The 25,171-nt window shown below is 40.7% G+C and overlaps 1 protein-coding gene across 6 annotated transcripts in view; it reads right to left on the bottom strand.

Annotated features, from left to right (window-relative positions):
* The window catches only part of ehmt2 (euchromatic histone-lysine N-methyltransferase 2), a 39,530-nt gene continuing 14,359 nt past the window's right edge, over positions 1-25,171 (bottom strand). For 2 of the 6 annotated variants that reach the window (XM_079828695.1, XM_079828692.1), the window contains 18 exons: positions 24,550-24,683; positions 19,419-19,562; positions 19,008-19,315; positions 17,579-17,818; positions 16,076-16,158; positions 15,868-15,974; positions 15,657-15,779; positions 14,425-14,526; positions 14,251-14,355; positions 11,485-11,639; positions 10,016-10,183; positions 8,068-8,212; positions 7,738-7,815; positions 7,551-7,666; positions 5,398-5,484; positions 5,031-5,109; positions 625-800; positions 1-487 (listed from right to left, as the gene is read on the bottom strand). In XM_079828695.1, the coding sequence (XP_079684821.1) occupies positions 307-487; positions 625-800; positions 5,031-5,109; positions 5,398-5,484; positions 7,551-7,666; positions 7,738-7,815; positions 8,068-8,212; positions 10,016-10,183; positions 11,485-11,639; positions 14,251-14,355; positions 14,425-14,526; positions 15,657-15,779; positions 15,868-15,974; positions 16,076-16,158; positions 17,579-17,818; positions 19,008-19,315; positions 19,419-19,562; positions 24,550-24,683 (2,531 nt within the window). In that variant the 3' untranslated portion in view covers positions 1-306. Of the gene's footprint in view, positions 488-624; positions 801-5,030; positions 5,110-5,397; positions 5,485-7,550; positions 7,667-7,737; positions 7,816-8,049; positions 8,213-10,015; positions 10,184-11,484; positions 11,640-14,250; positions 14,527-15,656; positions 15,780-15,867; positions 15,975-16,075; positions 16,159-17,578; positions 17,819-19,007; positions 19,316-19,418; positions 19,563-24,549; positions 24,684-25,171 lie in introns of all 6 variants that reach the window. The other 4 variants (XM_079828694.1, XM_079828691.1, XM_079828693.1 and 1 more) reach the window with 2 other exon arrangements.

Raw genomic sequence — 25,171 nt, forward strand, 5'->3', positions numbered from 1 at the left:
CAAAAGGCATTTCTGTATCAAACAGTATTTATTAAAACAATTACACTTACAAAAAAAAGCTCATGTTATTTCATGAAAAAGAGGGAGTATGTGATCAGATGACAGTTGGCATAAAACCACCAGTTTTGTGAAGTTTCCCCTCCGGATCCGAGCAGGAATTACAGCCGGGAATTTGAATGCAACTTCCTAGTGGTATTTTGGGAAGGCATTTGCGTGTGCTGAACTTCTTTTTATTGTTTCCTGCGTCCCGTCAGATGGAAGATGCAAACACAATCTGTCACACAAGCGTCCCGTCGGAGGGTCTCCCTACGAGTGTCCTAACACTGGAAGTCCGGCTTCTCCGGCCGACTCCGGACAGACATCCAGACGGGCCAATCGGCTCTGCTCCAGCGCGATGGCCTCCGCCGAATGTTTGCATTTCTCGGAGCCGCACTGACAGGTGAAGTACTTGCTCTTGATGTCCCAGAAACGATCGCCATAATCAAACCTGTCAGAGAGAGCAAACGCGCTCATAAAACATGCCAACAGGAACAGGATTCAAACACAGCCGTAAACTCGGGATCAAGCCGAGACGTCAAAAGCCATGAAATCATGTGTAGACACAAACGGCGTGTCATCTCTCACCCCAGTTCCTGTCCGGTGAAGATGTCCCGGGAGCTGAAGAAGGCGATGCGAGGGAAGCGCAGGTCCTGGTGCAGCATGAACACGCGCACCGGGATGATGTTGGGGTCGCACAGGTGGTTTATGAAGCGGCTGATGTTACCATAGTATCGGGCATCAATACAGTACACCTCACCGTCCTGTGAAAGACAGGGTTATTACAGTTCACTGAGCTAAAACTAATAAAAACCTCTTCTGAACAAAGATAAAATAAATAGGGGTGCACCGATATGGAAATTTTGTATTCGATAACTACGGAAGCTTGTCTCCACCACAGAATAAAACATTTTAAAACATAATTGAGACTTTTTATCACAATTGTGAGTTTTATATCTCGCATTTCTGACTTTATAACTTATAGTTCTGACATATAACTTGCAATTCCGACTTTATAACTCGTAATTCCGACATTATAACTGAAAATTCCGACTTTATAGCTCGTAATTGCGGCATTATAACAGGCAATTCCCACATTATAACTCGTAATTCCGACATTATATCTTGCAATCCCGAATTTATAACTCGTAATTCCGACATTATATCTTGCAATCCCGAATTTATAACTCGTAATTCCGACATTATATCTCACAATTCCGACTTTATAACAGGCCATTCTGACTTTATAGCTTGCAATTCCAACATTTTAACTCGTAATTCCGACATTATATCTTGCAAATCCAACATTATAGCTCGTAATTCCGACATTTTAACAGGCAATTCCGACTTTATAACTCATAATTCTGACTTTATAAATCGCAATTCCAACATTTTAATTCGTAATTCTGACATTATATCTTGCAATTCCGACTTTATAACCAGTGCTATAAATCCAGTGTTAATTTTGACAGCAAATTTTGATTTAGTTTTAGTCATAGTCTTTTGACTAAAATGCCATTTAGTTTTAGTCATATTTTAGTCACCTGAATTGTTTTTAGTTTTAGTCGTTTTAGTCGACTAAATCTACTGTAGATTTCTCCTAAAATCTAATGAGTTTAGTTAAATTGTAATACATTAAGCATTCAAGCTCCATTTAATTTTGACATCATTTTGTTTTTGACATTAAAAATGCACGAAAGAGCTCAATTCACTTTTTTGTTTGTTTTTTTTAAAAACATCTATATAGTTTTTATAACGTATTTCTTTTAGTTAGTAGGCCATATCAGGTAAAGCTAAAGCTTCAAATAAGTTTGTTTATTTATTTTTTTTAAATTTCAGTTAACATTTATTTAATTTCAAGTAATGATTTTTTTTAATGGTTTTAGTGAACTATTATAACCCTGATACTTTATAGAATACGTGTCAAATACTGGTCTTTCCTCCTAACTAAGAATTAAATGGGAATTAAATGAAATACAGTTTATTGTGTAACCAAATACGAATATAATGTATAATGCGTGACTTTTAAATTATAAACAAGCTCGAAATACACCGGGACTCTTATTTTGAAATGTCTGCTGCGCCTCAAGTACAGGAGATAAAATATGCATTGTTACAACCGTCTAAAACATATGACTATATAAACATCATAAAGTAAACATTGTCATTATTCATCAGCATTAGTTCATAAACAATTGCCTGGCATAAATGTGTGTTATTGATTGATTGTGAGCCGCTCTGGAGCTGGATTAGAGGTGTGTGAGCCTGGAGAAGCACAACAGCGCCGTGTTTTCCAGCGGTTAGATCAGTTCAGATCATCTGTTACACTTCAGTTCTGACTGGATCTCTTCCCTAATCTCCCCCCCTCACATTTTCGTCTCGTTTTTATCTGTTGACGAAAATTACAGCAAGTTTTTGGCATAGTTTTAGTCATCGAACACTAGTTTTTATTTAGTTATCGTCTCGTTTTCGTCAGTGAAAAAAGGTCGTTGACGAGTCAACGAAATTAACACTGATTATATCTCGCAACTCCGACATTATAACTCGTAATTCCGACATTATATCTCGTAATTCCGACATTATATCTCACAATTCCGACTTTATAAATCGCAATTCCAACATTTTAACTCGTAATTCTGACATTATATCTTGCAATCCCGAATTTATAACTGGCAATTCCAACATTATAACTCGTAATTCCGACTTTATAACAGGCCATTCTGACTTTATAACTGGCAATTCCAACATTTTAACTCGTAATTCCGACATTATATCTTGCAAATCCAACATTATAACTCGTAATTCCGACATTATAACAGGCAATTCCGACTTTATAACTCGTAATTCTGACTTTATAAATCGCAATTCCAACATTTTAATTCGTAATTCTGACATTATATCTTGCAATTCCGACTTTATAACTTGTAATTCCGACATTATATCTCGCAATTCCGACTTTATAACTGGCAATTCCAACATTATAACTCGTAATTCCGACTTTATAACTGGCAATTCCGACATTTTAACAGGCAATTCCGACTTTATAACTCGTAATTCTGACTTTATAAATCGCAATTCCAACATTTTAATTCGTAATTCTGACATTATATCTTGCAATTCCGACTTTATAACTTGTAATTCCTACATTATATCCAGTGTTCATTTTGACAGCAAATTTTGATTTAGTTTTAGTCATAGTCTTTTGACTAAAATGCCATTTAGTTTTAGTCATAGTCTTTTGACTAAAATGCCATTTAGTTTTAGTCATATTTTAGTCACCTGAATTGTTTTTAGTGTTAGTCGTTTTAGTCGACTAAATCTACTGTAGATTTCTCCTAAAATCTAATGAGTTTAGTTAAATTGTAATACATTAAGCATTCAAGCTCCATTTAATTTTGACATCATTTTGTTTTTGACATTAAAAATGCACGAAAGAGCTCAATTCACTTTTTTTTTTTTTTTTTTTTAAACATCTATATAGTTTTTATAACTTTGTATTTCTTTTAGTTAGTAGGCCATATCAGGTAAAGCTAAAGCTTCAAATAAGTTTTTTTTTTTTTTTTAAATTTCAGTTAACATTTATTTAATTTCAAGTAATGATTTTTTTTAATGGTTTTAGTGAACTATTATAACCCTGATACTTTATAGAATACGTGTCAAATACTGGTCTTTCCTCCTAACTAAGAATTAAATGGGAATTAAATGAAATACAGTTTATTGTGTAACCAAATACGAATATAATGTATAATGCGTGACTTTTAAATTATAAACAAGCTCGAAATACACCGGGACTCTTATTTTGAAATGTCTGCTGCGCCTCTGTTGCAGTTGCAGCTGTTCATTCAAGTTCAGGAGATAAAATATGCATTGTTACAACCGTCTAAAACATATGACTATATAAACATCATAAAGTAAACATTGTCATTATTCATCAGCATTAGTTCATAAACAATTGCCTGGCATAAATGTGTGTTATTGATTGATTGTGAGCCGCTCTGGAGCGCTGGATTAGGGGTGTGTGAGCCTGGAGAAGCACAACAGCGCCGTGTTTTCCAGCGGTTAGATCAGTTCAGATCATCTGTTACACTTCAGTTCTGACTGGATCTCTTCCCTAATCTCCCCCCCTCACATTTTCGTCTCGTTTTTATCTGTTGACGAAAATTACAGCAAGTTTTCGGCATAGTTTTAGTCATCGAACACTAGTTTTTATTTAGTTATCGTCTCGTTTTCGTCAGTGAAAAAAGGTCGTTGACGAGTCAACGAAATTAACACTGATTATATCTCGCAATTCCGACTTTATAACTCGTAATTCCGACTTTATAAATCGCAATTCCAACATTTTAACTCGTAATTCTGACATTATATCTTGCAATCCCGAATTTATAGCTGGCAATTCCGACTTTATAAATCATAATTCCGACTTTATAGCTCGTGTAATTACACATTTAAATACTGAGTAATATTAGTTAATAACACCTTAAAATAAAGTGTAATAAAAAAAGAAAAGCACCAGTGTTATTTTAGTACAATTGAGATACTATTATAGTTTTTATTAATATAATTTTTGTTGTCATTTTAATTTGAAAGCTTTAGTACATTTTGTTGTGTGTGTGCGCGTTTCTGTCATTTTATTTTTAATTATTTTAGTACGTCAAGTTAAAATTAAAATGAGAAATTGTAATTTATTTCAGTTAAGGTTTTTTTATTTCAAGTAACAAAAATAAACAAATTAAAATGATTTAAAAAAAACAATTCAATATAATAATAAATGAAATAATAGCATTTAATAATACTAAAATATGCGGGTGAAAGCGTATTTTAGTTTTAAAGCTGATTTGCTAAACAGCATTTATTGCTTTCCATGAGTCGACAGATTATATGCAGGATCTCAATTTTATAAAGCGACAATATAAACAAGCAGTTGAGGTGTGTGTGTGTGTGTGTGTGTGTCAGTGAAGTGTCACTCCTCTAGACTGAACTGAGATCAGTGTCACCTTATTATCCAGATCAAACAGGTACGAGTCATCCTCCCTCACGTCTGCCTCTGCATCAGAGATCAGCTCACCAACATACCTGCAGACACACACACACACACACACACACACACACACACACACACACACACACACACACACACACACACACACACACACACACACACACACACACACACACACACACACACACACACACACACACACACACACACACACACACACACACACACACACACACACACACACACACACACACACACACACACACACACACACACACATTACAGCACGTGTCTGAAGGACCAGCTCTGCATTACACTCTTAAAAACACACTTTGGCATCGCAAAAATGGAGAGAAACTCACTCGCAGATGAAGCTTCCTTGAGGAATATCTTGAAGTGCTCGGACGCCCCATCCCATCTTCTCAGTGCGGTAGAGCTGCAGACGCACCCTGAAACACACACACACACACACACACACACACACACACACACACACACACACACAGACACACACACACACACCAGGGCTTTTAAAGGGAAATTGCGGAGTTGAAGAACGAAGTCGTGACGCCATTTTGAAAAAAATCAGGCCAAACTGGTGTTTGTTTCGGGGGTTTGAAACCGCTCATCAAGCGAGCGCTCCTAAAAAAGGCTCACTCCGGCGGGTAAACGCCTCCGAGCTGCCATTGGTCTGTGGTGATGAGATCATATGTGGGCGTGGCTCTGAGGCTCCGCCTTCTTCGAAGTGTAAATCTAACAGCGCGAGTGAAAACATGAACACACTGCAGAGACGCACGTTGTAATTGTAGTCAATGCTTTCTGAAGTGCTGTTCTCTCAACGCTGGCATTTTTGTTGTTGAAAAGAAAGAATGCATTTACATATTCTCTCTCTCTCACACACTCACACACACACATACATATATATATATATATATATATATACACACACACACACACACAGACATAAAACAGACACATACACAACAGAAAAACACAAGACACACACACACACACACATTACAGATACACACAACAGATACACACACACACACACACAGACACATACATATACACACACACACACACACACACACACACATTACAGATACACACTCACAGACACAAAACAGATACACACACACACACACACACACACACACACACACACACACACACACAGCAGACAGACACTCACAGTAGACACACGCACACACTCACACACACACACACAAAACAGACATACACAGCAGACAGATACACACACACACACACACACACACACACACCAGACACTCACACACACAGTAGACACACACACAACATACACACACAACCACACACAACAGACACACACACACACACACACACACAACAGACACACACACACACAACAGACACACACACACACACACACACACACACACACACACACACACACACACACACACACACACACACACACACAACAGACACACACAGCAGACAGACAGATACACACACACCAGACACACACACACACACACACACACACACACACACAAGATATACACACACACACAGCAGACAGATATACACATGCACACACACACACACACACACACACACACACACACACACACACACACACACACACACACACACACACACACACACACACACACACACACAGAGTAGACACACAACAGACAGATACAAACAGACAGATACACACACACACACACACACACACACACACACACACACACACACACCAGACACACACACAGTAGACAGACAGACAGACAGATACACACATACACACACACACACACAACAGACACACACACACACACACACACACACAGCAGACAGATATACACACATACACACAACACACACACACACACACACACACACAAACAACAGACACACACACACACAACAGACACACGTACACAAACAGCCAGTCACACACACAACAGACAGACACACACAACAGACAGATACACATACACACACACAACAGACAGATTCACACACACACACACACACACACACACACACACACACACAACAGACAGATTCACACACACACACACACACACACACACACACACACACACACACACACACACACACACACACACACACACACACACACACACACACACACAGCAGACAGATATACACACACACACACAGCACACAACAGACAGATTCACACACACACACAACAGACACACACAAAACAGACACACATACACAAATAGTCAGTCACACACACACACACGCACAACAGTCAGCAATAATCTCACTAAGCCATATCCTGAGTCCTGGTTCTCTGCCTTCACACTTAAGACCTCTTGGATTGATAATCTTATGCCCTTTAAGACTTGTATGGCCTTACATTTGATAATCCTGAATGTGTGTGGCCTGCAGGTGCTTCTAACGTCCAGCTTATGCAAACGCGTCTTCCCAAGGATCATTTGACATGCAAAACACTTCAATACAGCACATTTATTCTGCAATAACTCACTTGATTCCGGCTTGAACCACTCTGTTCTTGCAGGTCTTGTGGCAGGAGCAGGCCATGTTACACTCGAAGATCAGAGGCGGCTCGATCTTATTGAACTCCTGGAGGAGCCGCTGGTCCTGCAGAACACATGAGCTGTTACTCAGGCTTCAGAGCGGCTGCAGAGCGGAGGATGGAGAGCACGCTTTACCTTATCATACCAGCAGCGGATGCTGAGCTGCCCACAGAGACAGTTACTGGAGGAGCAGTCGTCTGTGCAGCTGCAGTGCTGAAACACACACACACACACACACATCTGTAAACACACACCACTAATCTGATCAAGTACAATATTATCATAAAATTATTAAATTGTTGTGATTTCAACTTTTGGAGTTTCTAGAATCATTTATGATAATTATCAATGTTGAAAACAGCTGTGCTGCTGCATATTTTTCTGGAAACGCTGTATTCTTTCTTGCATTCTTCAGTGTGTGTGTGTGTGTGTGTGTTGTGTATTTACTGTAGTGTTGAGCGGCACCTGCAGGTGTGTGATGTTGCGGTCGATGTTCATGGCGGAGGTCTCACAGTTCTCTGCGATGTATTTGTAGTCAGACGGACAGCCTTCATCATCCACACCGTTCACACACGGGATGGGAACGTTCTCGTAACCCTGAGCCACGTCACTACACACACACACACACACACACGCACACGCACACGCACGCACGCGCACACAGACCAGACAGACAGACAATCAAATAAAAGAAACACACACACACACAACAAATAGAAAGACAGACAGACACACACACACACACACAACAGATTCCAGCAGACACACACAAGCACATACAACACAAACACAAACACACGCACGCACGCACAACAGAGATAAACACACACACAACAGATAGATAGACAGACACACACACATCATATAGACAATCAAATAACAGAAACACACATACATACACACAACAGATAGATAGACAGACAAAACACAAACAAACACACCACAGTATGACACATACAACACAAAGACAAACACACACACCCAACACACACACACACACACACAAAACACAAACAACAAACACACACACCCCACACACATAAAACACAAACAAACACACCACAACATGACACACACAAGGACATACAACACAAAGACAAACACACACACCCCACACACACACACAAAACACAAACAACAAACACACACACACACACCCCACACACATAAAACACAAACATACACACCACAACATGACACACACAAGGACATACAACACAAAGACAAACACACACAACACACACACAAACAAAAAAACAAACAAATAACAGAAATACACACACACACACACACACACATACACACAACAGATAGATAGAAAGACAGACACACACACACACACACATCAGATAGACAATCAAATAACAGAAACACACATACACACACACACACACACACACACACACACACACACACACACACACACACACACACACACACACACACACACACACACACACACACACACACACACACACACACACACAACAGATAGATAGACAGACAAAACACAAACAAACACAACACAGTATGACACATACAACACAAAGACAAACACACACACACACACACCCCCCACACACACACACACACAAAACACAAACAACAAACACACACACCCCACACACATAAAACAAACAAACACACCACAACATGACACACACAAGGACATACAACACAAAGACAAACACACACACACACACACACACACACACACACAACATGACACACATGAGCACATACAACACAAAGACAAACACACACAAACAACCACACACACACACACACACACACACACACACACACACACACACACACACACACACACACACACACACACACACACACACACACACACACACACACACACACACACACACACACACACACACACACACACACACACACACACACACACACACACACACACACACACACACACACACACACACACACACACACACATTGCTGTTAGTGTACACTAAAACTATTTAAAAAGCTTCTTGATAATTAAAACAAAGTAATATTAATTAAATAAAATAATTATTATATTAGATGAAAAACTTAAATGAACATTAAAAATGTTGCCTTGGCAACAAAATGTTTAACTTACAATTACTAAAACTGAAATAATGTTTTTATTTAATTAAAAAATTCTAATGTATAATAATATAATTATATAACTATAAAATTAATTATAACCAAAAATTAAAAGCCAATTCAAAATGCACAAAAAACCCACACTACACTAGTATATAAATAATAACAAAGTTAGAAATGTTTCCTTGGTAACTAACTGAAAAAATTAAGTTGAAGTACTAAAGGAACTAAAACAGAAAGAAATGAAATAGAAATATACTCTAAAATCCCAGAGTGTGTTTCCCGTTTCATTCTCAGGACTGAAGACACTGACCTGCATATGATCCTCTCCGTCCGCACGACGCGATTGGCGATTCCCCGCCGCAGCTTCCTGTTGATCTGCAGCGCCACCCAGACGGGCGTGTCCCCGCGGGCGAGAGAGAGCGGCGTGTCACCCTCCTTATTCATGATGTCGATGTCAGCGCCGCGCGACAGAAACAGCCTGGAACACACACACACACACACACACACACACACACACACACACACACACACACACACACAGAACATTAGATGAGTGCGCGACAGCAGACACAGGCTCTCGGGTGTGTGTTTGTGGGCATGTTTTTGTGAAATATCAGGACACAAATGTGTATAATGACATGGGTATGACAAAAAGAGGGTGAAATATGAGGACGTTCCCCATGTCCTGACTTTTCAAAATGCTTATAAATCACAGAATGAGGTTTTTTTTCACAGAAAGTGAACTGCACAGTCTCCTGTGAGGGGTAGGTTTAGGGGCAGTGTGTGTGTGTGTGTGTGTGTGTGTGTGTGTTTTGGGGGTTGTTAGGTTTAGGGGCAGGGGCAGTGTGTGTGTGTGTGATGGGTAGGTTTAGGGGCAGTGTGTGTGTGTGTGTGTGTGTGTGTGTGTGTGTGTGTGTGATGGTAGGTTTAGGGGCAGGGGCAGTGTGTGTGTGTGTGTGTGTGTGTGTGATGGGTAGGTTTAGGGGCAGGGGCAGTGTGTGTGTGTGTGTGTGTGTGTGTGTGTGTGTGTGTGTGTGTGATGGGTAGGTTTAGGGGCAGGGGCAGTGTGTGTGTGTGTGTGTGTGTGATGGGTAGGTTTAGGGGCAGTGTGTGTGTGTGTGTGTGTGTGTGTGTGTGTGTGTGTGTGTGTGTTGGGTAGGTTTAGGGGCAGTGTGTGTGTGTGTGTGTGTGTGTGTGTGTGATGGGTAGGTTTAGGGGCAGTGTGTGTGTGTGTGTGATGGGTAGGTTTAGGGGCAGTGTGTGTGTGTGTGTGTGTGTGTGTGTGTGTGTGTGTGTGTGTGTGTGTGTGTGTGTGTGTGGGCATGTTTTTGTGAAATATCAGGACACAAATGTGTATAATGACATGGGTATTACAAAAAGAGGGTGAAATATGAGGACGTTCCCCATGTCCTCACTTTTCAAAATGCTTATAAATCACACAGAACAAGGTTTTTTTCACAGAAAGTGAACTGCACAGTCTCCTGTGAGGGCTAGGTTTAGGTTTAGGGGCAGGGGCAGTGTGTGTGTGTGTGTGTGTGTGTGTGTGATGGGTAGGTTTAGGGGCAGTGTAAGGGGATAGAAAATACGGTTTGTACAGTATAAAAACCATTACGCCTATGGAATGTCCTCACATTTCACAAAAACAAACATGTGTGTGTGTGTGTGTGATGGGTAGGTTTAGGGGCAGTGTGTGTGTGTGTGTGTGTGTGTGTGTGTGTGTGTGTGTGTGTGTGTGTGTGTGTGTGTGTGTGTGTGTGTGTGTGTGAGAGAGAGACGCACGTGACGCAGTCGGTGAAGCTTTCGCGTGCGGCGATGTGCAGCGGTGTGTCTCCGTGCAGGTTGACGGACGACAGAGGACAGCCGGCGTTCAGAACCAGCTCCGCGATCTCAGCGCTGCCCGCGAACGACGCCCAGTGCAGGCAAACGTTCATCTCCTGGACACACAATTCATATTACATGTCAAGTTTAGTGCTGTCATATACACACACATACACCGATCAGCCATAACATTATGAATAACACTGATGATCTCTTCATCTCCTGTTAGTGGGTGGGATATATTAGGCAGCAAGTGAACATTTAGTCCTCAGAGTTGTTGTGTTAGAAGCAGGAAAAATGGGCAAGCGTAAGGATTTGAGCGAGTTTGACAAGGGCCAGATTGTGACGGCTAGACGACTGGGTCAGAGCATCTAGCATCTTTAATGCTGGTTCTGATAGAAAGGTGGTCATAATGTTATGCCTGATCGGTATATATATAACATTGTTAATCAAAGAACAAAAGAAAAAGAAAATCACTCACTGCTCTTGACTGAATAACATTAATAGCTTTAATAAGGATACATCTATATTTAATTTATAATTTATGCAGTGAAGTCTTTGAAGTGTTTGATAACTTTAATCAATTTCTACTTATTTCTGTTAGATCAAATATTTAAAATGTACTTTATGCTGTTGCATGTCTACATTAATTTATAGATTAACTGTGAAATTATTACAATACAAATATATTAAAAACTTTAATATTAGATGCGATTAATTACAGAAAAATGTGATAAATCTTTATCATATATAGTCAAAAAAATGTATGCACTGATTTGATTCAATTATTTTTATTTTAAAATTATGTATTTTAATTTTGCTAATTTAATTTAGTTCGACTGCTATATGTAAATAAAGATTAATAATTAATCTTTAATAATATTTATTAAATAATGAATTCATTAAATCACAAATGACAAGAAAAAATATAAACTAATATAGTTTATATTTTTCTATTTAGCGTTCATATTTTTAAGTTTTAGTAATTCTAGTAATTTTATTATGGTACAATTTAGTATATTTCAATTTTATTAATTTTTAGTCATGCTTGTCATCTATATCTGTTTTAGTTTTAATATCTCCATTTAATTTATTTTTAATTCAGTTGTACTTTTAGTATGTTTATTACTTTCCATTAGTTGCCAAGACAACAGGTGATAAGCTTTATTAATAGTGTGTGTGCTCTGGTCAAGCTTTATTAATAGTGTGTGTGCTCTGGTCCAGCTTTATTAATAGTGTGTGTGTGCTCTGGTCAAGCTTTATTAATAGTGTGTGTGCTCTGGTCAAGCTTTATTAATAGTGTGTGTGTGCTCTGGTCCAGCTTTATTAATAGTGTGTGTGCTCTGGTCAAGCTTTATTAATAGTGTGTGTGTGCTCTGGTCCAGCTTTATTAATAGTGTGTGTGTGCTCTGGTCAAGCTTTATTAATAGTGTGTGTGTGCTCTGGTCAAGCTTTATTAATAGTGTGTGTGCTCTGGTCCAGCTTTATTAATAGTGTGTGCGCTCTGGTCAAGCTTTATTAATAGTGTGTGTGTGCTCTGGTCCAGCTTTATTAATAGTGTGTGTGCTCTGGTCAAGCTTTATTAATAGTGTGTGTGTGCTCTGGTCCAGCTTTATTAATAGTGTGTGTGCTCTGGTCAAGCTTTATTAATAGTGTGTGTGTGCTCTGGTCCAGCTTTATTAATAGTGTGTGTGCTCTGGTCCAGCTTTATTAATAGTGTGTGTGTGCTCTGGTCCAGCTTTATTAATAGTGTGTGTGTGCTCTGGTCCAGCTTTATTAATAGTGTGTGTGTGCTCTGGTCAAGCTTTATTAATAGTGTGTGTGTGCTCTGGTCAAGCTTTATTAATAGTGTGTGTGCTCTGGTCAAGCTTTATTAATAGTGTGTGTGTGCTCTGGTCCAGCTTTATTAATAGTGTGTGTGCTCTGGTCAAGCTTTATTATGAGTGTGTGTGTGCTCTGGTCAAGCTTTATTAATAGTGTGTGTGTGCTCTGGTCAAGCTTTATTATGAGTGTGTGTGTGCTCTGGTCAAGCTTTATTAATAGTGTGTGTGTGCTCTGGTCAAGCTTTATTAATAGTGTGTGTGCTCTGGTCAAGCTTTATTAATAGTGTGTGTGCTCTGATCCAGCTTTATTAATAGTGTGTGTGTGCTCTGGTCAAGCTTTATTAATAGTGTGTGTGTGCTCTGATCCAGCTTTATTAATAGTGTGTGTGTGCTCTGGTCAAGCTTTATTAATAGTGTGTGTGCTCTGGTCCAGCTTTATTAATAGTGTGTGTGCTCTGGTCCAGCTTTATTAATAGTGTGTGTGTGCTCTGGTCAAGCTTTATTAATAGTGTGTGTGCTCTGGTCCAGCTTTATTAATAGTGTGTGTGTGCTCTGGTCAAGCTTTATTAATAGTGTGTGTGTGCTCTGATCCAGCTTTATTAATAGTGTGTGTGTGCTGTGGTCCAGCTTTATTAATAGTGTGTGTGTGCTCTGGTCAAGCTTTATTAATAGTGTGTGTGCTCTGGTCCAGCTTTATTAATAGTGTGTGTGTGCTCTGGTCAAGCTTTATTAATAGTGTGTGTGCTCTGGTCAAGCTTTATTAATAGTGTGTGTGCTCTGGTCCAGCTTTATTAATAGTGTGTGTGCTGTGGTCCAGCTTTATTAATAGTGTGTGTGCTGTGGTCAAGCTTTATTAATAGTGTGTGTGCTGTGGTCATTTGTGTGTATCATCTGTGAGACTGACCTTGTCCCGGAGTGTGACGTCGGCTCCTCTGTTGAGCAGTGCTCGGATCACGTCGATGTGCCGGTGTTCTGCGGCCCAGATGACGGGCGTCCAGCCGCCGCTGTCCTGAAACACAGAGCTGATGTCAGAGCCCTGCGGCCGCAGCGGAGGGCGGGCGGGGCCGCTCATACACACCTGTGCGTTCAGATCCACCTGTCCGGTGCTCAGCAGCAGCAGCACCACCTCCAGGTTCCCCAGTTTAGCAGCGTGATGGAGGCCGGTGGAGCCGTCCTCTTCCTGAACACACACACACACACACACACAGCACATTCAGCACCAGAGCACAGCGCTCCGATTTTTGGACTTGCTTTATTTCCACTTGCCAAGAAAACTTTTTCAAAAACTATATAAACATTTACAAAATAATCCTTTTTACAAAAACACACAAATTAAGTAAAACTTTAATTAAAAAGGAAACAGAAAATATAAAAACAAAAACTAATCAAACGATTAATAAAAACTACAATAGTATCTCAATGATGTGTGTGTGAGAGAGTGTGTGTGTGTGTTTGTTTGTGAATGAGTGAGTGATTTTGTGTGTGTGTGAGTGATTTTGTGTGTGTTTGTGTGTGTGTGTGTTCTCACTGCATGATAGACGCAGGCTCCGCTCTGGATCAGAAGGGTGTGTGTGAGTGTGTGTGAGAGTGTGTGTGTGTGTGTGTGAGTGTGTGTGTGTGTGTTCTCACTGCATGATAGACGCAGGCTCCGCTCTGGATCAGAAGGGTGTGTGTGTGAGTGTGTGTGTGTGTGTGTTCTCACTGCATGATAGACGCAGGCTCCGCTCTGGATCAGAAGGGTGTGTGTGTGTGTGTGTGTGTGTGTGAGTGTGTGTGTGTGTGTGTGTGCTCACTGCATGATAGACGCAGGCTCCGCTCTGGATCAGAAGGGTGTGTGTGTGTGTGTGTGTGTGTGTGTGTGTGTTCTCACTGCATGATAGACGCAGGCTCCGCTCTGGATCAGAAGGGTGTGTGTGTGAGTGTGTGTGTGTGAGTGTGTGTGTGTGTGTGTGTGTGTTCTCACTGCATGATAGACGCAGGCTCCGCTCTGGATCAGAAGGGTGTGTGTGTGAGTGTGTGTGTGTTCTCACTGCATGATAGACGCAGGCTCCGCTCTGGATCAGAAGGGTGTGTGTGTGAGTGTGTGTGTGTTCTCACTGCATGATAGACGCAGGCTCCGCTCTGGATCAGAAGTGTGTGTGTGTGAGTGTGTGTGTGTGTTCTCACTGCATGATAGACGCAGGCTCCGCTCTGGATCAGAAGGGTGTGTGAGTGTGTGTGTGTGTGTGTGTGTGTGTGTTCTCACTGCATGATAGACGCAGGCTCCGCTCTGGATCAGAAGGGTGTGTGTGAGTGTGTGTGTGTTCTCACTGCATGATAGACGCAGGCTCCGCTCTGGATCAGGTATTTGACCACCTCCACATGATTGTTCACGATGGCCTCTAACAGAGGGGTCCGCAGGGTCTTGTCTTGGGCGTCCACCTTAGCGCCTGCCTAAAATCAGCCACAAAAGCAGGAATTTAAATGGAAGTCTTCCTCAGATTGAAGCCGAGACGAGTGTGTGTGTGGACGCAGAGCTCACCTGTACGAGCAGGTAGCAGACCTCCAGCAGTCCTCTCTGAGCGGCCGCGTGAAGAGCGCAGCGCCGGTTCTGAGAGTCCGACTGATACGACGGGTCGATGCCCTCCACTGACAGAGACACAGAGAGAACATCAGCCCTGGTGCTGAACGGGTGCGTGTGTGTGTGTGTGTGTGTGTGTGAGACATGAACACGAGACACAGGTACGTACTGAGCATGAGCAGAACCCGCTGAGCTTCGCCCTGTTTGGCTGCAGGATAGAGCTGACGAGGATGAAACCGCAGCTTCTTCCTCCTGACCAACCAGAGAGAGCCAAACAGATCACATGACAATGACATCATCTTTAGCCTGAGTATGTTCAGAGTGGAATCCATTCTACACAATATATGTGAACTTTTACATATTTATAATTTAATTTATTATTACTGTTTTATTTAGATTTCTCTTTTTAATGATATACTTTAATATTGTATTTTAATTATTTAATTAATTATTACCAAGCATTTTATTTTTACAATTACATATTCTTTAATTTTGCATGTTTATAATTTAATTTGTTATTATTAAGTATATTATTTCAAAATTATGTATTTTAATTTAGCATTTTTAATTATTTTAATAATTATTACTAAGTACTTTATTTTAATTTTAAAATTATGTATTTTAAATTTGCATTTCTATAATTTAATTCATTATTAAGTATTTTATTTCAATAGTTTTTTATTATATACTTTAATTTAGCATTTTTTATAATTTAATTATTACTAAGTATTTTATTAATGTTTTTTATTATAAAATTTGTATTTTTAGCATTTTATTTTATTGTTTTTATATTAAAATTATATATATTTAAATTTTGCATGTTTATAATTTAATTTGTTATTATTAAGTATTTTATTTCAAAATTATGTATTTAAATTTTGCATTTTTAATCATTTTAATAATTATTACTAAGTACTTTATTTTAATTTTAAAATTATGTATTTTAATTTTGCATTTCTATAATTTAATTCATTATTAAGTATTTTATTTTTAAAATATGTATTCTAATTATGCAGTTTTATAATTTAATTATTACTAAGTATTTTATTAACAGTTTATTATATACTTTAATTTAGCACTTTTATGATTTAATTAATCATTACTAAGCATTTTATTTTTATATTTTATGTTTTTATATTAAAATTATATATATTTTGCAAGTTTATAATTTAATTTGTTATTATTGAGTATTTTATTTCAAAATGATGTATTTTAATTTTGCATTTTCATAATATAATTACTACAAAGTGTTTTATTTTGATTGTTTATTTTAAAATGATGTATTTTAATATATTAATATTTGCATTTTTATAATTTAATTCATTATTAAGTATTTTATTTCAATTGTTTTTATTATATACTTTAATTTTGCATTTTTATCATTTAAATATTTTTTACTAAGTATTCTAATAGGATTGTATTAATATTAAAAATGATATTTTTTATTTTTGCAAGTTTATAATTGAATTCATTATTATTATTTTGAGTATTTTTCATTTTAAAATGATGTCCCTTAATTTTGATTGTATTTGTTTAAAAATATATTACATCATATAATTAAATGTAAAAAAAAAAAATACATACACACATATACATATATTTATAGTTTATAATGAATATTAAATAACTATTTTAAATATAATATAATATGTTTAATGTATGAATGGGTCACCTCTCTGTGTCCTGTGTGAGAATGGCTCTCTGTAGCGCCGCCCTCCTGTCTCCAGGTGGAAGTGCGCTGGGACAGACTGGCTTCCCATTGGGCAGGACGAGCGACGGTCCCACACTGTCCACCCCGCCGTCGCCCAGGGCGACCACATCCTCCTCCCCGCCCCCTCCTGGATTGTCATTGGCCGGCTGAGGTTGCAGCTCCGCCCCATTTCTCACATCTCCACGACAGCGCATCCTTGCACTACGTCAAACAGAGAAAGACCGTTTTCAATCCAATATTTGTTCATTAGCAAAGAGCACAAACCTTTCTTCTTATTTGCAAAACTTCAATTACAATCAGAGAACGAAAGAGTGGGAGAATACAGAGGAAAATAAAGTAGTTAGTATAGTCTCTTCCACACACATATTTATTAAAGGGTTAGTTCACCCAAAAATGAAAATTCTGTCATTAATTCCTCACCCTCATGTCGTTCGACACCCGTCAGACCTCCGTTCATCTTCAGAACACAAACTGATTCATAACGCTTCGAAGCTTCATGATGCTTTGTTCTGAAATCGTCATCACTATATAAGTCGTTATTTAGGGTTTTTTTGCGCACAAAAACTATTGTTGCCGATTCATAAAGTTATTGTAGAACCACTGTAGTGAGATGGACTTTGTAACGACGTCTTTAGTGTCTTTTAAGGGTCTTGAGAGTGAACCGTGCCATTGAGCCAATGGAGGCCTTTCAGAGCCATCAGATTTACACTAAAATATCTTCATTTGTGTCTGAAGATGAACGGAGGTCTGACGGTGTCGAACGACATGAGGGTGAGTAATTAATGACAGAATTTTCATTTTTGGGTGAACTAACCCTTTAACAAATAAGATAAAAGAAATTACATATAAAATATTACATAGATGTTACCCCTGTAATAGTGTACTCAGTAAGTATATCCAAAACATAGACGATAAATGCACTTTCTGTGATGACGAAGAGACAATTGTACATCTTTTTTGTGAATGTGTTTGTGTTAAAGCTTTTTGGAATGAGTTATGTACCTATCTCTCAGAAAAAACAAATGACCAAATATGTATTAACACCTTTAGTATTATTTTTCTTTATCATAATCCAAATTCTCATATTCAGTACATTGTTAATCTGTTTTTGAATTTCTTATTCACAAATGCACATTTTTGGGTAAAATCCCGTTATTGTCTATTTTTCTAGTAGACTATAATTCCTATGTTCTGTCTTTGATGGGCATAAAAAACGAAAAATCTTTGAAAAGCAAAAGATTGCTTTCAATGTTTAACCTTGTATAATTTTGTTTGTATACTTTTTGTGATCTGTCTTTTTTTTATTGTTCCTGTTGTTATGTATTTGTTACATTTTCATTTGTGGCATTAAAAAAAATAAAAATAAAAACACAGTAGTTAGTACACTCACTTGATGGGCTCCCCCATCTTCTTGTCGTGGTTGAGCGGCCGTGATGTGGCGGCGAGGGCGGAGGGGAGCAGAGAGGGCGTGGCCGTGGTGGAGGAGGCGCTCGCAGTGACCACATTAGAGCCTGAAGAGGGCGCTGCAGGAGGGATGGTGACCTCTCGCGCCTCTGACGCGTCCTCGCCGCAGTGAGGGCAGAACAGCAGGCCGACGCCCACTCCTCCACGGCTCCGCCCACTGCCCAGCACAGACACACAGCCTCGGTGGAACCGATGAGCAATGCGGACGTCCGGACAACATTCCAGAAACGTTCCCTGGGCCGAGAAAAGAGACTTTTATGGAAAAGAACTGGGCAAGAACACGTGTAAAACAAACAAAGAGTGTTCCTGTGGATGACGGCTGTGGTGGGACACTCACGGAGAGGCAGAAGTATCCGCAGCCCGGACAGCAGTGATGCTTCACCATGTGTGAGCGGTGCGTCTCACACAACACCATCAGGGACACGCGGCTGGAGGGACGCATCGTCTCCCCCTTCAGGATCACATTGGTACAGCCCACCAGCTGAAACACACACAGTGTTGAAGGCACCAGTCTGCATTATTTGTTATTTACTATATATACACACACATACACCAATCAGGCATGACATTATGAGCACTGACAGGTGCAGTGAATTACACTGATGATCTCTTCATCTCCTGTTAGTGGGTGGGATATATTAGGCAGCAAGTGAACATTTTGTCCTCAAAGTTGATGTGTAATGCTGCGTTCACACCAAACGCGAATAGAGCGTCAAAATCGCGTCTAGTTTCACGCGCGAACATTTTGAATGCCTTCGCGCGTCCGCAGAGAATTGGACGCGCGTAGAAATCGAGCGCTGGAAGCGAAATAGACGCGCGTTCAAGGCGCTCCAGGAGAAATATGTCATAAAACACCACTCTGCCTCTTTTCATTTTCATTAAAAATATATATTAAACATTAATAGCCACACAAATGTGGTCCAGGCAACTCCTACATTATCTTCACTGCATGTATATTTAAATATCCTTAAAAAATAAAGTTATGAAACTTCTCTTTGCCCTCAGTCCAAAACGATTTGGCAGACAACAAATAATAGATTCATGAGAGCAAAGATCGGCCGTTAGATCTACACAAGATGCACCACTACAGGACATCAGAGCCAGCGGCAGACGGCAGAAGGACTGGCTGAGGAAAGGCTGCTCTCGCTGGGGTTAATGAGAGCTGAGTGCCACTGATCCACTGGATCTCACAACTCCAAAAACACAAGATTATTTTTTTAAATATTTTAAATATTTTGGTTAACGCGGCGCGAATTGACTCCAAAGTTCACATTTTTCGACTCGGGCGTCAGACGCGAATTCGCTTAAAACGCGTGAATGCACAAAAGCACCATCCGCGTGTAACGCGCGTATCGCGCAAGACGCTCAATTTGCGGATTTGCGTCCTTCGCGCCGCAGGACCTCCAGACGCGCGTCAATGCACCTTTCCATTGACTTAACATTGAAATCACTCGCGCCAGACGCTCTATTCGCGTTTGGTGTGAACGCAGCACTAGAAGTAGGGGTGTGCCATATCATACCGTCCACGATAATACCGGTTTCTGTGCTCATGAATGTGCAGCGCGATCTCTGCACACGCGCGCGTGTGTGTGTGTGTGTGTGTGTGTGTGTGTGTGTGTGTGTGTGTGTGTGTGTGTGCGCTTCAATAGTCCCGTTTACATGCACACTTTTATGTAATTCCGATTAAAATCATTCCGATTGAACGATTCTGTGGACAGTTTACACAAGACGTTATCTACACCGATCTGGTGTTGCTTTAAGAAACACCTCAGAAAAATGTATTCTTCTGTCAGACGCAGTTGAAGTAGAAAGTGTCTGGGAAAAAAACGCTGTTTGTGTCATTATTCCAACATTATCTTCATAACTTGTTACAAAATAATAAGTTTAACACTTCAGAAAAATGTGTGTTTCCTTATGAAAGCAGTGTTTATATGCAGCATTTTCATTCGGACTTTTAAACCGATTACAGTGCTCTGTGTAAACACACCTGAAATGAAAACAGCATTAATATAGAATGAGGATTCATCGGACTTGGAACTACCTGTGCATTAAACGATTTTATTGCGCACCTTCCAGCCAAAATTCAGACAGACCATGGCATAAATTACATTAGTTATTGTTAAACTAAAATGTTATGTTATGGTTTTGTATGCACTAATAAATGCTGTTGCCTACCAGCTGCAATAACCAATAAAACGTATTAACCATTTTTTTTTTATATATATCGTCATAAATATCGTTATCGCAAATATTCTTGAAATATCGTGATATCATTTTGAGGCTATATCGCCCACCCCTAGTTAGAAGCAGGAAAAATGTAGCCTGACAAGCCAGACCCACACCAAGATGTTGGGTCTGGGAACTCACCATTGACAGGGCTCAACCAACGGTTGTCTTGCAAATTCCCTCTGCATGCAATTAGCGCCATAACCAACCAGAGCGAAGAAGAAGAAGAAGAAGAAGAAGGTAAAGCCGAGCTAACGTTAGTTGATAGACTTTCGCCGTATCCGGTCGGCAAAACTTCGAACATCTTTTCTTAACCACTTCAGCTCTGCAGCATTTTTTGATTTTTTAGAGAATTAGGCATATATGAATTTAAAAAAAGAGCGCCCTACCCACATACATTGGAGTAAATTGATAAAAATTTTACACAAAACACTCTAAATTTTAACACAGTGGCGGAATATTGCATATATTCTATTGTATTTATTCACAATTTTATGATAAACATAAATTAAAAAGTCATATTTTGATTTCTTTTTTAATTAATTTGTTATTTGAAAATCTATAATTTTTAATCTGTTTGGTATTCTTCCCTTCAGAAAGTTTCTATGGATCCCACTAGGTGATAGTAAACAGGGGAAAAAAATGATATCTCCTTCCAAAGATGATTGATTATTGAGATGAATCTGTGCAAACGATCTAATAGCTCCTCCTCATCTGCATTGATTGACAGCAGCCGCTGGGAAATCGAAAAGAAGGCTCCGCCTCCTCAACGCTGTAAAGGGAGATCTCGGGCTCTGATTGGTCTAGAAGCATGATCGACGTGTCTATAGAGAGCTGAGATACTCTGCTTTTTTGACGCATGACACAATACGTGATGACGTCATCAAAAATCGCGGCTAACAAAGACGATCAAAACTAAGGATAATAAGAGTATTTGTCTGCAATGCATGTTTTGATCTGGACATCGGTGACGTATCACAGTGTGGTTTGGCCATGCTTGCTCACAGACATGTGAAAATGGTCTCATTTTGAAGAAAACAACCTAAGGAACGAGCTGATATAGCGTTTGAGGCTAGTAGCTCCACAATGAGGTAGTGATCCGAAACAGGAATATGACTTGTGTGTTTGCTTGTTCAAAGGAGTCATTTCCATCTTCGTGATAAATAAACTGCACAGTGATATTCTTTCATTTGATATATGACTTGTCTATTTTTGGTGAGATTGTGTGATATAAATATGAAATTTACTATTATTCATATGATTTTATCAAGGGGGGGGGGGGGGTCATTGCGGGGGGGTCAAATTCAGACCTTATTATCTTTTTCTATGTAACAAATGCAAAAGGGGTTATCAAGAAAGCTGAGGTTCTAATCTTTCAAACGATACCATATATGTCTAGTTTTGTGATGTACAACTTATCGATTTTTTCAAATGATTATAATGATGCAATATTGGACCCACGGGTGGGTCGGTGAGGGGATGCAGAGCTGAAAAATGACTTCAGTGCCGTTCTTTGTTCTTTTCTCAAAGAAAAGCTGAACTCAAAGTCTTCCAGAGTCGCGGCCAAAGCCGATTCAAAAGACGCTGTTCGTCAGATTCTGTGTTTACCAGTAGCACGCAGAACCGCCGTCTTAATGTTAAGCCCCGCCCACCGACTCTACACACGCTGTGATTGGCCTGACCAGAGTTTGGTTTTTCCAGCTCTCAGCTCTACCGAGAGTTGCTAGACTACACTCACGGCAAAATAAATGTTCTGCCGCTAGGGTGCATGTAGATTTCTAGGCTAGGAAAAATGGGCAAGCGTAAGGATTTGAGCGAGTTTGACAAGGGCCAGATTGTGACGGCTAGACGACTGGGTCAGAGCATCTCCAAAACTGCAGCTCTTGTGGGGTGTTCCCAGTCTGCAGTGGTCAGTCTCTATCAAAAGTGAAGGACCAGTGGAGGACCAGTGGAGAACCGGCCACAGGGTCATGAAGGACCAGTGGAGAACCGGCCACAGGGTCATGAAGGACCAGTGGAGAACCGGCCACAGGGTCATGGAGGACCAGTGGAGAACCGGCCACAGGGTCATGAAGGACCAGTGGAGAACCGGCCACAGGGTCATGGAGGACCAGTGGAGAACCGGCCACAGGGTCATGAAGGACCAGTGGAGAACCGGCCACAGGGTCATGAAGGACCAGTGAAGAACCGGCCACAGGGTCATGAAGGACCAGTGGAGAACCGGCCACAGGGTCATGAAGGACCAGTGGAGAACCGGCCACAGGGTCATGAAGGACCAGTGGAGAACCGGCCACAGGGTCATGGAGGACCAGTGAAGAACCGGCCACAGGGTCATGAAGGACCAGTGGAGAACCGGCCACAGGGTCATGAAGGACCAGTGGAGAACCGGCCACAGGGTCATGAAGGACCAGTGGAGAACCGGCCACAGGGTCATGAAGGACCAGTGGAGAACCGGCCACAGGGTCATGGAGGACCAGTGAAGAACCGGCCACAGGGTCATGAAGGACCAGTGGAGAACCGGCCACAGGGTCATGAAGGACCAGTGGAGAACCGGCCACAGGGTCATGGGCGGCCGAGGCTCATTGATGCCCGTGTGGTCCGATCAAACAGACGAGCTACTGGAGCTCAAACTGCTCAAGAAGTTAATAATGGTTCTGATAGAAAGGGGTCAGAATACACAGGGCATCTCAGTTTGTTGTGTATGGGGCGGCACAGCCACCGACCAGTACCTAAGCATTGTTGTGCCCATGTCCAGCCTCTCATGGAAACGGTTTTCCCTGCTGGCTGTGGCTCTTTCAGCAGATAATGCGCCGCCACAAAGCACAAATGCTTCAGGAATGGTTTGAGGAGCACGAGTTGACTTGGCCTCCAAATCGAGCATCTGTGGGATGAGCTGAACAAACAAGTCCGATCCATGGAGGCCCCACTTCGCAACTTACAGGACTTAAAGGATCTGCTGCTAACATCTTGGTGCCAGATACCACAGCACAGCTTCAGGGCTCTAGTGGAGTCCATCAGAGACGGGTCAGGGGGACCAACACTATAATGTTATGCCTGATCGGTGTATATACACTTTTTTTTCATTGTTTTTTGATTATATCACTGCAATACTTCATGTTCTTTTCCTCACTTCCCCCCTTTGTGTCTGATTGTTGAATATTTTCTAGTGTGTGATGTTGTGCTAGAGCTTCATGGAGTGTGTGAGACTCTCTGAAGGCTGGCAGAGGAGAAGAGCGGCTCACCTCTCCATTCACGCTCTCGATGGCCATGCAGGTCCTGTTGGATCGAGAGCTGAATCCGTCCACACGCGGCGCCTCCATCCGGCAGCTGCACAGGGGAAGCTCCTCCAGACGCTCCGTCTCTGCGTCACTGCCATCTACACACACACACACACACACACACACACACACACAGACACACACACAGACACACACACAGACACACACACAGACACACACACAGACACACACACAGACACACACAGACACACACACAGACACACACACAGACACACACACAGACACACACACAGACACACACACAGACACACACACACACACAGACAGACACAGACACAGACAGACACACACAGACACACACACAGAGACAGAGACACACAGAGACAGAGACAGACACACACACACACACACACACACACACACACACACACACACACACACACACACACACACAGAGACACACACAGACACACAGACGCACACACACAGACAGACACACACAGAGACAGAGACAGACACAGACAGACACACACGCACACATACAGACACACACAGACACACAGACAGACAGACACACACAGACACACACACACACACACACACACACACACAGACACACACACAG

The sequence above is a fragment of the Gobio gobio genome (assembly GCF_949357685.1).
Source record: "Gobio gobio genome assembly, chromosome: 11".
Lineage (NCBI taxonomy): Eukaryota > Metazoa > Chordata > Actinopteri > Cypriniformes > Gobionidae > Gobio > Gobio gobio.